Genomic DNA, 14597 nt, shown 5'->3' on the forward strand with positions numbered 1-14597 from the left:
GGGTTTAATCTCCAAAATATACAGCAACAACAACAAAAAAAACAATCAAAAAATGGGCAGAAGACTTTACAGACATTTCTTCCAAGAAGACATACAGATGGCCAAGAGGCACATGAAAAGATGATCGACATCACTAATTATTAGAGAAATGCAAAGCAAAACCATAATGAGATACCATCTCATAATACTCAGAATGGCCAGTATTAAAAAGTCTACAAATAACAAATGCTGGAGAGGGTGAAGAAAAAAGGGAACTCTCCTACACTACTGGTGGGAATATATGTTGGTACAGCCACTTGGAAAAGAGTATGGTGGTTCTTCAAACACTAAAAATAGAATTGCTGAGTGGAAGTCAGCAATTCCACTCCTGGGCATATACTGGACAAAGCTCTAATGGATTAAAGACCTACATGTCAGCCTAGATACTGTAAAACTCTTTAAGAGGAAAACACAGGCCGAACACTCTTTGACATAAATCACAGCAAGATCTTTTTTGACCCAAGTCCTAGAGTAACAAAAACAACAATGGGAACTAAATGAACTCAAAAGCTCTGCACAGCCAAGGAGACCATCAACAAGACGAAAAGACAGCCCTCAGAATGGGAGAAATATTTGATGACAAGGGATTCATCTCCAAAATAAACAGTTCTTGAAGCTCAATACCAGCACAGTAAACAACCCAATAAAAAACTGGGTAGAAGACCTCAACAGACATTTCTCCAAAGACGACATACAGATGGTCAAGAGGCACATAAAAAGATGCTCGACATCATTAATTATTAGAGAAATGCAAATCAAAACTACAGTGAGGTGTCACCTCACACTGGTCAGAATGGTCATCATCAAAGTATCTACAAACAGTAAATGCTGGAAAGGGTGTGGATTGGAGGGACCCTCCTACAGTGGTGGTGGGAATGTAAATTGATACAGCCACTATGGAGAACAGTATAGAGTTTCTTTAAACAATAAAACTAAAAACAGAACTACCATATGATCCAGCAACCCCACCCCTGGGCATGTATCTGGAGAAGACTATAATTTGAAAGGTACATGCACCCTAGTGTTCGCTGCAGCACTGTTTACAATAGCCAGGACATGGAAGCAACCTAAATGTCCATCAACAGAAGAATGGACAAAGAAGATGTGGTACATCTATCTATATTGGGTTTGCCAAAAGGTTCATTTGGGTTCTTCCATAACTCCTAAACCAAAAAACCTGAAAAAAACTTTTTGGCCAACCCAACACAGTGGAATTCAGTTCAGCCTCAGCCGTGTCCAACTCTTCATGACCCCATGGACTGCAGCATGCCAGGCTTCCCTGTCCATCACCAAGTCCCGAAGCCTGCTCAAACTTACGTCCCTCGAGTTGGTGATGCCATCCAACCATCTCATCCTCTGTCATCCCCTTCTCCTCCTTCCAGAAAAGTATGAAAAGGCAAAAAGATAGCACAGTGGAATTACTTATCCTTAAAAAGGAACAGATTTGTGCCATTTACAGAGTCACGGATGGACCAAATGACTGTCATTCAGAGTGAAGTCAGAGAAAAACAAAATATTATATACTAATGCTATACTAGAAAAATGCTACAGATGAACCTATTTGCAAAGCAGAAATAGACATAGATGTAGAAAACAAACATATGGGCACCAGGGGGTAAAGGAGGGTAGTTGGGATGAACTGGAATACTGGGATTGACATATGTACACTACTATGTATAAACTAGATAACTAATGAGAACCTACTGTGTAGCACAGGGAACTCAGTGCTCTGTGCTGACCCAAATGGGAAGGAAATCCAAAAAGGGGATCTACGTATACATGTAGCTAATTCACTTTGTGGTACAGCAGAAACTAACACATTATAAAGCAACTATACTCCAATAAAAAAATTTTTTTTAAAGATAAATGCACCCCTATGTTCACAGCAGCACAATTCACAATAGCCAAAACATGGAAACTTCCTTCATGTCCATCAACAGATAAATGGATAAAGAAGATGTGGTACATACATACAATAGAATACCTTCAGCCATAAAGCAGAATGAAATAATGCCATCTGCAGCAACATGGATGGACCTAGAGGTTATCATCTTAAGTCAGGAAGAGAAAGAAATACTATCACTTATGTGGAATCTAAAGTAGGGCACCGATGAACCTATCTTCAAAACAGAAACAGACTCACAGAGGACAGACTTGCGGTTGCTGAGGGGGGAGAATGGGGAAGGAGGGCTGGGAGTTGGGGATTAGTAGGTGTCAACTATTACATAAAGATACATCGCATGGGTAGACAAGGCCCTGGTTATAGCACAGGGAGCTATATTCAATTCATGTGATAAACCATAATGGAAAGGAATCTTTAAAAAAGAATGTGTGTTATATAACCGAGTCACTTTGCTGTACAACAGAGATTGGCACGGCATTATAAATCAACCTAGTTCCGTGAAACAAAAATTTGAAAACTTAAAGAAAAAGTCCTGCAGTGAGAGTCTGGCTCAATTCTCTAGGTGTGGCCCCGGTAACGGTATTTTTTAACTGGATGTCATGCAGCCTGACTGAACCAGTAATTTCAGGGAACGTCGCTGCTTGGAACTCTCCTGCTCTTACCGTCATATGTACTGCCGCTCCCTTTCTGCCCGATACACAGCTGATGCTTTCTCTCTGAAAGCTGGCCGCCCTCACTCTATTCACTAGAGTGGCCCTGCACTCCTGTAACTACAGTCATTAGTTTTCAGAGACAAGTCTATGGGGTTCTGGTTGCTCCCAGGCTGCTCAAAATTCACTTTATTCTACAGCAGAACAGTCCAGAGCATGGGAGTATGTTGTTGCTGCAAACAGTGAACTGTTAAAGATGACTTCCATTTTAAGGTTTAAAAATGTACAGTATCTTGTGCCCTTTCATCTCAATAAAACTGGCAAAAATATAATGGAAACTGGAAAGATAGCTTCTTATTCATTTACAGTCAGCATTTTTAAGGGTCAAAACTCTTTCAAAGAAGCCCTACTAAGTACAAATCAGCTTCACCCAGACAGAATTAAAGGACTTTCATTTCAAAGGCTCTGTCCATTTCATCTTGGCCCCCAAAATAAAGGCTTTGCTGACCTGAGGTCAACTGGGGAGCTGGTTTTCAGGGTGCTGACTCCCTGGCCCCAGTGTGTCCCACACGCAGGACCAGGCTGGGGTCTGAACCGGGAAATCCTCTGGATTCCCAGCTGTTCCCTCTGACTGCCTCACTGCACTCCATCCCTGTTAACCTCGGTATTTTAATTCCTTAGGCATTCCAGAAGTGTTCCTTTATGGATGTAAATTCAAACAGTCACGCTGAGCAGTGCCGGGCTGACAGCCACGTTAAAGACACTAGGCCGGGGGCCATAGCCCCATCCAAGGAGAAGAAGGTAACGTGGCAGTTACACGTTGGCCACCCAGCGGGCCGTCCTTCTTTCCTGGCTCTGGCACTAACATCACTCTGTGCTTGAGCTTCTGTTCCTTCTCTCTTTTCCTCACCATTTTTTCCCCCTCCTTAAACTAATGGACACACGGCTTGGGGTTTCACTAGAGATCTCTGGCTCGGGTTTCCAGAGTGGATGCTGTGTTCTGTGCACAGCACACAAACATAGATGCAGAATTTAGGCATTTTCTCCCCAAAGATAAGACATCATCAAGATTTTCTAGAACTCTAAGAGGAAAAAAAAATGGAAACATGAAGTAGGTAGCGCTTTTTCTAATTTTTAACATGTCTTCTGGACCAAAGATGTCTACATTAAAAGTAAGCAAAAGCTTTAGATTCCAGGAAGAAAATGCACAGCAGAATTGTTGACCTGCCATCCATGGGTTTATCCATGGAGACTTTCACACATGTTCGAGGACGCCAGAGTTTTTGTTACTACTACAGATTCTCAAAGTGCACCTTCCAAGTCAGCAAGTTCAGTATCACTTTATGCTGTTATACTTAGTGTCATTCTCAAAGTTTCCAAAGAGATAACTAGGTTCTGAAACAAGGTCACTGTCATAACATAAGGAGTTTAAAGAAAGTGAAAGTCACTCAGTCATGTCCTACTCTTTGCGACCCCATGGACTATACAGTCCATGAAATTCTCCCGGCCAGAATATAGGAGTAGCCTACAGGGTAGCCGTTCCCTTCTCCAGGGAATCTTCCCAACCCAGGGATCGAACCCAGGTCTCCCGCATTGCAGGCAGATTCTTTACCAGCTGAGTCACCAGGGAAGCCCCTGGTGGCTTAGCTTAAAGTCCTTTCCTCTAAGGACTTTAAGGAAAGGAGATTAACCTGCATGTCTGAACTTCAACTCTGTAAATTGAATCTGGAGCTTTGGTGATTTTTGGAAACAGAGTCATCTTCTATGAATGAAGCCTCTAAGTTTCAGGGTAAAAAGTCTTTAACATTTTCTTCCAGGAACTTGTATCTCAGAATTCAAAGCTTCTAGCTTCCTTCAAGTAAAGTCAAACAAATCAGCCATAACATACAGCCCAGTAGCTACTTCATGTAGGTACCTTGGTCCAGGGATAAGTAAGTTCAGTGAAAAAATACAGGATCACAAAACCAGAGGGCTATTCAAGCACAATCCTTCAAGAGATGCAGTCCTGGCTTATAGCTGGCAGCTGTGCAGCCCTGCCAGAGGCTGACCTGCTGCTCCCTGGCTCCCAGCCATCCCAGAGCCTCATGTAAACTCCGCCTGCTACGTATCTGGCAAATGAAACTGTTGATCAGGTGATAGGGGTATCTCTGTGCAACAGGGGAGATTATTGTTCATTTATCTTTCTCATGAAGAAAATCTATTAGTATGAACTGAATGCGTGACAGTCACAATGGAAATATGTTGCTTCTTCAGTCTGAGGAATTTCCTTCTGTGGCCTTATAAAGTCAGCTCATAAAAGGCCCTGGCGTACTTGAGCCAAAGTGACCATTTCTTCTAAAATACTGACCAGGACCTCCTTGAGGATCCCTCCAGAAACAGTCATCTGCATCTCACTGCAGAATTTTTCTAATTTGCTAAAATGCTGCATGGGGTTTCTTGCCCTGCAATTAGAAATCCATATCCCATCAATCACATAGATCTCAATCAAGGGTGCATCAGATACTGAGCAAGTCTGTACTGATTGTCCAACACCAGGCCATTAAACACTAGGGTTAATTACAGGTACTTTTTCTGGATAATCATATTGAGTAGACTGATCTCCTTCATAATAACCATGACTATCAGAACTGTCCCCAAATTGTTGTCATTATTAACCTCTTCCTGGGCTATTCATCTTCTCTTCCATAAATCAAATGTTTCTTAAAATTCTTCTCCTCTATTGTGAAGTGCTAGCCTAGTACTTAACTTCTGTGTTTCTAATTTTGGTTTCTTGCCCAAATGCTTATTACCTCTGCTTCACCAGTTGTCTGAACAGTCAAATCTCAGGGTCCCAAAACAGATACATTCATGAGGCTTAGTTACATTTCATGCAGAGTCTTGACTATATAGACTAAGATGCCATTGTGAGCTTACATGACACCTGTGAACAAGTCACCCTTGATAAAGTTACTGCACTTGCTTTGATCCCTGCCTTCATTTTTCTAGCTCGGCACCAAAAATGCTAGGTCATGTGAGACCTACACGTGGCATCTTTACCTTAGTGATTTTCCATCAGAGGGAAGTCATTTTCCTTTGATGAAGCAGATCCATTCTTGCTGCTAAATCTGTTTTAAAATACATATATTCCTGGGTGGCATTTGAAATATTTCACTGGGTATGACGTGGACTGACCAATCAGAACAGATGCCAGTCCTAACCCCCCAGTAAATGGGGTCAACAGAACAGCAGCCCTGCATATGCCAGTTCTTCCTCTGGGTGTATTTACACTCAGGTCCTACCACAGTATGCTGACTCCCTCTTTGGAGTTAAAACCTTAAGACAAAAACTTCATTTATTTTTCTTCTTACAGCATTTTACATCTAAATTTAAAATCTGAATTTTAAATCCCACAAGAGATATTGTTCCACTGTAGCAGCTGAACCTCATTGCACCTGTCTGGGGCCCGATGGGGATGAGGGGAGGTTAAACACAAGGTGTTTGGTGGCTGACGTGCTTAGGATCCTGTGCCGTATTTCCCTGTGATTAACACTGACTTTGTTGTCTCTCTGTTACTCCTTGGATGTGTACACACACTCTTTCCATTTCCAGCTGGGCAGTAGGGTTGATCTAGGTTGTCCCTGGTGGGGCCTGGGTTCTTGTGCTTCATTATGTTGTCGTTGCTTTGAACCCAGCCGCCTTCTTGGGATCAAGTCCCAGTCTGCTTCTGATCACCTCTTCCTCTTGGGCTTCTGCAGCCAGAAGAAAGGCCAGCATGGCCCTGGAAGCGAAGGCGGGGCTAGTGTGAGGGCTGTGGACGGGGCCCGGGGCTACCGCTACACCCCCAGCAGGTAGCGCATTCTCCATAGCTGGTCCTCTCCACTGGGCTCTTACCTTCGGAATCTTGGTGGGAACTTCAGAAACACATCTTCCCTCTAAATCAAAGCACGCAGCGACTCAGAGCTGAATCATGAGGGCACAGTCACCACTTCAGCCTCGAGCATCTGTTTTCTGAATGTTTAGATGACATGTTGGAGGCACTGTCACTCTGAATGGGGATTTGATCATCTTGGGTATGATTAGTTTGAAGGTTATTTTGACACTTTGCTTGGCAAGTACAAGTACAAACTGCAAGTATGTTTTCAAAGCTATGATTTGACCAGGGAAAAATAATGGTTTGGGGTTTTTTTTAACCTCAAAGTACCACACCCAACCAATGCAGAGCCCTTATAGACGATCCCCATACAGGAAGCATAGCTAAGACTGAAATAACCATCTGGCAGAGATGTGAAAACTTTCCTGGTCTAGTTCCTTGGTTTATAAGCAAGAAACCTGAGGCCCAGGGAAGTGAGATGACTTGCCTAAAATAACACAGTTAAGTGGCAGATCCGAGCCAGAATCAAAATCTGCCTGCTGATATACTGTGCTTTCTACAATGCCACCCCACTCCTCAGGTTTTAGAGTCGGCTAAGCGCACAGTCAGGTGGTGAAAAGAGGACATGCTGGTCCAGAATCAGTCCCTTTATATTCTCTTAACTACTCCCCCTACCAACATTTGAAATCCTTGAAGCATTTTGCTAATTGAGATTTTCGTCTTGTGCAAACACAGGGCATTTTTGGAAGTTGGAGAACCAAGCAACCCAAGGTAAACAGAGCTGTAGGCTTTGGACTGGTGTGTAACAAATGTGCTTGGCCCGCATGTTTTCGAAGTGTAATTAAAGGAACACTCTAGTTGTAGTCCACTTTGGGGGCGGGGGTGTGGTTTTGTGGAGTAACATGTCCTACACTATTCTACCAGAATTTGGAATTTTTCCATGAAGACGTACGGAAATCTGATGTTGAATATGAAAATGGCCCCCCAGTGGAATCCCGGAAGGTGAGTTCACCAGATATGTGTTCCAACTGATACCATGCAGATTGAATCCCTTCCCTCCAGATCCATTCTGATCACTCTGTGTGGTTTTCCCCTTCCACTCTTCCTCTCAGGTTTCCCCAGGGGCTCTCACACCTAGTGACCATCCTAAGTGGGAAAGAGAAATGGAGAATAGTATTTCTGATGCAGCAAGAACAGCAGAATACAAAACTGACATCTCAATGAAGGAAAGTTCCCTCTCCACTAAGAGTTTACTTAGAGACAGTAAAAACCATTCCCAGAAAAATGTGTCTAAAGTCAATTCTAGTTTCTCTGGTGTTAGTTCATTCGAATGTGAAATCAACAAAGGACCTAAAAAGTCCGGGCTGCAGTATCCTGCATCTGATGCTGAGAATCAGAAGATGAATTATGGGAAGACAAAGGGGGTGAATCAGCAAGGACAAGAAGATTCAGAGAAGGGTCACCCTCCCGCTCCCACTAGATCAACCGAATTGACCACTCGTGATGTCAAAACTCCAGACCAAGAGGTTCCCATGACAGAGTTTGGCCAAGTTGTCCTAAGACCAAAGGGAGCTAAGCATGCTAACACGATCCCTAGTGAGGATGGGGAGTCCACACCAAGTTCTCCCAGTGAGGAGAAGGCAACCACCGACAATATTGCCTTCATGATCACCAAAACCGCAGTCCAGGCTCTCTCCAGCGGGGAGGTCCGCGATATAGTGAGCCGACAGGGGGAAGATGTTCAGACGGTTAACATTGATGCCAAAAAAGAGCCACTGTCCCAGCAGGAAGGCACTGAAAGTGAAGAGCCCGTGGTGTGCCTGGACAAGAAGCCCGTGATCATCATCTTTGATGAGCCCATGGACATCCGGGCTGCATACAAGAGACTTTCAACCATATTTGAGGAGTGTGACGAGGAACTGGAGAGAATGATGAGGGAAGAAAAGATAGAGGAAGAGGAAGAGGAGGAGACTGGAGACCCTGTGGTCCAGAATGACACTCCCCAAAAGTTTCCTAAGGAGGGGGCTTTGGGCAGCCCTCGAGCAGGGCAGGAGGCCAAGAGTAAATTGCAGCCACATTTCCTTTCAGTGGAGACAGGAGTGTCAGGAGGACAGGAAGTGAATAAAACCGAGCAGATCAAGTTCAACCCAACCGATTCTCCAAGCTCAGAAAGCCAGGGTGATGTGACCGATGACCAATTTGAAAGCCCCAAGAAAAAGTTCAAGTTCAAGTTTCCAAAGAAGCAGCTTGCGGCTCTCACGCAAGCCATTCGCACAGGCACGAAGACTGGGAAGAAGACATTACAGGTGGTGGTCTACGAAGAGGAGGAAGAGGATGGCACGCTGAAACAGCACAAGGAAGCCAAGCGATTCGAGATCAGTAGGTCTCCATCCGAAGACACCCCTAAAAGCCTGTTCAGGAGACTAGAGCAGCCCAGTCCGGAGAGTAGCGCTCCGGTTTCGAGAACTGATGAAATCAGAAAAAATACCTACAGGACGTTGGACAGCCTGGAGCAGACCATCAAACAGCTGGAAAACACCATCAGTGAGATGAGCCCCAAAGCCCTAGTTGAGGCCGCGTGTTCTTCCCACAGAGATTCTGTTGCAAGTTCATCCCAGACGGCCCAGGAGGCCGGTCCCCCGTCCTTGCTAGTCCTGGATGAAGCATCCACTGCCTTAGAGCCCCCCTCATCTATACCTTCAGCTTCACGTAAGGTATCTTGGTCTGATGGAAAAATGAAAAGAGCCAGCTGCTTTCTTAAATCTGCCATAATCACCATTAGCAAAAGGTGTCTTGTGATTGACTCGCTTCCTTTCAGGTGGCTCGTTTTGTTTTGTTGTCTGTTCACCATGACCCCTTTCTCTCACACTTCTTCCCCCACCTTCAAAACAACAACAACTAGGTGTCTAACAGCTACTCGATTTCTGTTTTTACCTCTGTTGCTGACTGGTGTTGGGAAAACCCCAAGGACGCTGGGCCAGCTATTTGCCGTTGAAGTGATTGCTCTGATACTCACATTAAAATCCGTTTGATCAGTAGTGGGGCAGTTTCATTGTTTGATTCTCCGAATTAACCCCAGTGGTGTCTCCTGATGTCCGTCTCCTAGATCTGTCCTGCATGTAGGGCTGTGGCTTCTCACATTGAGCTTCTCTGCACACAGTGGGGTGGCCTCGGATGAGCCACTCACACCGTCCTTTCTCTCCCCCCTCTTGCCGCTCCTCCCACAGGGCTCCACCGGGACCCCTCAGACGAGCAGGATGCCAGTCCCCATGAGTTCCAAGAACAGACCCGGAAGCCTGGACAAGCCTGGCAAGCAGTCCAAACTGCAGGACCCCCGCCAGTACCGCCAGGTAGTTCTACCTTAAGCCCGCTTTTGGATGGACACTCTTGCGCTTAAGAAGCAAGTCACTGACTTAGTTTATACCAAATATTGCACTTTTTCTTTGTTAAGATACGGTTTATCTAGCCATCCTGGATCTGGGGGCATGAAGAGAGAGTCTCAAAGCCTTTGTTGAACTTCTCACCACGCTTTTGCATGCTCGCAATAAAACATCTTTCACTGTGTGACTCCAAAGTTGACCTGTAAAAACGAGGTGGCAGGCCAGGTGGCTTTCCCTGGGGGAGTGTAGGGGTTCATCAGAACACCTGGGGAAACCGAGAGAAAAGGCTGCCCTGAAAGTCACCAGGACTAACGTGTGTGTTGACTGCATTGCACTAGAGGCCCATTAACCATCATGATGCCCCGCCCCCACCCCAGTAACAGCCCCGCATGGCCCCCTGCCCCCTGAACCCAGAGGTGGGAGGAGAATGATGTGCCTGTTCTCACAAGCGCTCTTCTTCCCTCTTCCCTGTTCTCTACATCCTCCGCCCGGCACTTGGGGGGTTTCTGCCAGGCCCAGTACAGCATGACAAGAGTTAGCTCAGGCCTCGAACTGGTTTAAGTTTGGTTTGGTGTCTTTGATTTAATGATCCTCAGAAGGGCTGTGTTGCCAGAGCCTGTGGACTGATGGTGTTACCAGCTTTCTGACAAACTGTCTCCCGCCATCTTTGTTTGCAGGCTAATGGAAGTGCTAAGAAAGCTGGTGGGGACTGTAAGCCTACTTTCCCCTCCTTACCTGCTTCTAAGATTCCAGCCCTTTCTCCCAGCTCTGGGAAAAGCGGTTCTCTGCCTTCTTCTAGTGGTGACGGCCCTAACTTCCCTAATCCGCCTGCTACTAAACCATCGGTTCCTTCTAACCCTCTCAGCCCCCAAACAGGACGACCTGCTCCCTCCGCCTCCCTGATCCCCTCTGTCTCTAATGGCTCCTTAAAGTTTCAGAGCCCCACTCATACAGGGAAAGGTCACCATCTCTCATTCTCACTGCAGACTCAAAATGGCCGAGCAGCCCCTCCTTCCTTCTCCTCCTCCCCCCCGTCCCCTGCCTCCCCCACTTCACTGAATCAAGGTGCAAAGAGCATCAGGAGCAGCCACACTCCTGGCCTCACCAGCTACAAGGCACAGAATGGAAGTTCAAGCAAAGCCACCCCATCCACAGCAAAGGAAACCTCTTAAAGGCCAAATCCAATTAAACACAAGTTGGAGTTACAATTAAGAAAAAAAAAATTTTTTTTTAACAGTCTTACTGTTTTCACAAGAGAATGTAACATATTGCTGTACTGTTTGAGGCTTAATGCTAAGTATGTGCTAAATACTGAATTAATAGACTTCAGTAAAGCTTTTTTTTTTTTTTTTTTTTTACTTTGTTGCTGTTCTAATTACATAGTGTTTACTGTCTCTATTCAGTACCTGTTAAATGAAGCATGTGTTACCAAAAAAGAGAGTATGGCGAGAGAGAAGGGTGTGTGTGAGACAGGAAAATAAAAAATGTATTAAGCATGTAAAACATGTATGATTCCAGAATTTTAGTATGTTTTGTATAAAAATATTTTTCATTACGGAGACTAGAAGTGAACAGAGAAATACACAAGTGTGACTATACAAATTGTAAAACAGATACTATTATATTTCCTTTTATTTTAGTGTTATTTAGCTTTATTACAGATTTCTATTTTTGTCAAAACTTCATGGTTCCTTTCCAGATCTTTTTTGCCAAAACATTTTGATACTATAGCATTGTACATTTGAAAGTAGTGTGCTAGACAGGAAGCCAGTGAACTTCTACACAAGCCGACACAGAGGCCCGTGTAGAAGGCAATTATCAACCCTACTGCACTGCCATGAAAATTATGTATAATAATTTGCCAGCCCAAGCAAGCTAGTTCTGCTTTTCTTTCTTTCTTTTCAACATACTGGGATTCTCTAGTTGTTTTCTTTGCAGTATCTCAGTCCTCCCTTTGTTTTCTGAGACCTGGGAACCCACACCACGGCATTGTGGATTTTAAAATGTACACTTCTGTACGGTTCTGTAAACTCATCAATTTTTGTAAATATATAAATAGATGCCAAAAATACTGTATGTGACAGCACATAGAGTAGTTTTCCCACACCAAAGTTCATTTTTATGCATGCTTTAAACATCTATCTTGGGATGGGCAGAAATGGGACTTGCCGGACATTTTTAAAAAGCAACAAGTTTGCACAGCTAGAGTGTTTTTGTAAATAAGTGTATTTGTATAACACAGTCATGTAATATACAGAACTATAAGCAGAGACTTTGCAAAACTAAATAAAGGGCTGCATGCTTACTATTTTTTGTACCTTGTCCCTATAACTACTTACTAGTCAAAGAACAAACATAACTGTTACCAAGTTAAATGCTTCTGGCTTTGAGGGCATGATAAGAAAACATGTAACCAGATGCAGACGGGTTTTCTGAAAGCTCTGGGGCGGTGCATTCTGAGAAATTCATTACAAATATAGTGCCTTCCCATGAAACCTCCGACCTTCTTCGTGGCTCAGCAAGGTTTAGCTGACAGCAAGCAAACTAGATAGAGTTTCTACCACCCTCCTTTACCAGACAGGCTTTTACTAACTTTTGTTTCTTCATCTCCAGTAGAAGTAAAGTAGAAATAAAATGCCTTTATCACTAAGATTTTGGGTTTTTTTTTTTTGAGTTCTCAATTTTAAAACAGATCATTGGTCTACAGGGAAATATTCTAACATTACCCTATTATGTATTCATTTTAAATATCAGCAGAAAAGCTAGTGAAAATACCAAGATAATGAACTAACTACAAGAAATCTCAGGGACTTGCTTATCATTATTTTTTGACCCTCCAGCCCCAATATTTAACTTGATTTGGTGCTAAATAAGGATGTTACTATTGCTTCAGCACCTGATTATGAATGTTCTCAGACTTCAGGTTTACTGAGCTGGGATGCCTTCACCAGAAATGTTAGTACATCTCTATTCAAAGTAGTAATTGTAATCACGTTTCAGGGCACACTCAGGGAAGGTGTCTTCTGTCCGCTTTTAATGCAGCATAGCTGACACGATGTAACGTCGCTGCGTACGGCGCGCGGCGTAATGATCTGACCCACACATGTCACGAGATGATGGCCACAAGTTTAGTGTCCAGAGAGGACATGCAGAGGACCAAGAGGCACGTGAACAGATGCTCAGCGTCAGTAACCGTTAGAGAAATGCAAAGCAGAACTACAGTGACACGCACCTCACCATGGTCAGAATGGCCGTCACCAAAAAGGCTACAAATAACAAACGCTGCAGAGCAGGTGGAGAAAAGGGAACCCTCTCACACGGTTGGTGGGGATGTAAACTGGTGCAGCCACTATGGAAAACAGTACAGCGTTCCCTCAGAAAACTAAAAATAGAATTATCATAAGATCCAGCAACCCCACTCCTGGGCACATACCCAGAAAAAATTATAATTTGCAAAGATCCATGCACCCCTATGTGCATAGCAGCACTATCGACAAAAGCCAAAGCATGGAAACAACCTAAGCGTTCACTGACAGAATAAAGCAGGACAATGGACTATGACTCAGTCATCAAGAAGAATGGAATGTCATTCGCAGCAACACGGGTGGACCTAGAGACTGTCGTACTAAGTGAAACACAAATGCCATGTAATGTCACATATATGTGGAATCTACAACATAACAGAAATGAACATACCTACGGAAAAACAGACGCACAGACACAGAACAGACTTGTGGTTGCCAAGGGAGAGGGATGAATGGGGAGCTTGGGATTTGCAGAGGCAAACTATTATATATAGGATCCATAAACAGGGTCCTTCTTTAGAGCACAGGGAATGGTATCCAATAGCCTGTGACAAACCATAATGGAAAAGGGTAAGAAAATGCGTATGTATATGTGTAACTGAGTCACTTTGCTGTACAACAGAAATTAACACAATACTGTAAATCAACTTCAATAAATTTTTTTATAAATAAAAAAGAAATAAGTTTAGTGAACATCATCTCATACAGATAAAAAATTAAAGCAATAGAAAAGAAAGTCATTATCTATACTTTTTAAGTATAAAGACCTCCAACATTTTAATCATGTCCCATGATCTCAACAACTACATTATATAAATTATAATGTATGTTACAATGTATATTTAAAATACATACACAAGCTAGCTGTTTATGTCAGCTTATTTGCTCTTGTGTATGGACAAGCTGAGAATTCTTTGTGAGCAGCTAAACACAACTTCCAGTTGAAACTTCAGACTTCCCAGAGCCCTAGCCAGGATGCGTAGGTGGATGGTCAGTGTCAACTAGTATAGCAAAGGCTGAAGCATGCTCACCATGTCAGGGAAAGCTCAGCATGGCTCCAGGCTTGACCTTGACTGAGACCCAGGCAAGCGCTGCCTGCCTGCTCAGGAAGTTAGAGAGGAAACTACCACACCTGGAGGAATTGAACCCAGGTGCCCAGAGCTCCCTTCACAAAAGGGCACCTTGGTTCCTTTGAGGGAATGATGTCAGGTAGGGTGAGCTCTCAGATTTTGTTAAACCACTACTAACAGATTCTCAGTTCAGTCTCACAGTCATGTCTGACTCTTTGCAACCCCATTGACTGCAGCACCCCAGGCCTCCCTGTCCATCACCAACTCCCAGAGCCTACTCAAACTCATGTCCATCATGTCGGTGATGCCATCCAACCATCTCATCCTCTTGTCATCCCCTTCTCCTCCTGCCTTCAATCTTTCCCAGCATCAGGGTCTTTTCCAATGAGTCAGTTCTTCA

General features: G+C 43.9%; 1 protein-coding gene across 27 annotated transcripts in view; it reads left to right on the forward strand.

The window, feature by feature from the left end:
* KIAA1217 (KIAA1217 ortholog) overlaps positions 1 to 12472 on the forward strand; it is a 436407-nt gene extending 423935 nt beyond the window's left edge. For 16 of the 27 annotated variants that reach the window (XM_070802061.1, XM_070802062.1, XM_070802052.1 and 13 more), the window contains 6 exons: positions 3274 to 3393; positions 7178 to 7213; positions 7367 to 7444; positions 7555 to 9156; positions 9670 to 9792; positions 10500 to 12472. In XM_070802061.1, the coding sequence (XP_070658162.1) occupies positions 3274 to 3393; positions 7178 to 7213; positions 7367 to 7444; positions 7555 to 9156; positions 9670 to 9792; positions 10500 to 10994 (2454 nt within the window). In that variant the 3' untranslated portion in view covers positions 10995 to 12472. Of the gene's footprint in view, positions 1 to 3273; positions 3394 to 7177; positions 7214 to 7366; positions 7445 to 7554; positions 9157 to 9669; positions 10017 to 10499 lie in introns of those variants that run through there. The other 11 variants (XM_070802053.1, XM_070802056.1, XM_070802060.1 and 8 more) reach the window with 7 other exon arrangements.
* The last annotated feature ends 2125 nt before the right edge of the window (positions 12473 to 14597 follow it).

Source organism: Bos indicus, chromosome 13, assembly GCF_029378745.1.
Source record: "Bos indicus isolate NIAB-ARS_2022 breed Sahiwal x Tharparkar chromosome 13, NIAB-ARS_B.indTharparkar_mat_pri_1.0, whole genome shotgun sequence".
NCBI classification, from domain to species: Eukaryota; Metazoa; Chordata; class Mammalia; order Artiodactyla; family Bovidae; genus Bos; species Bos indicus.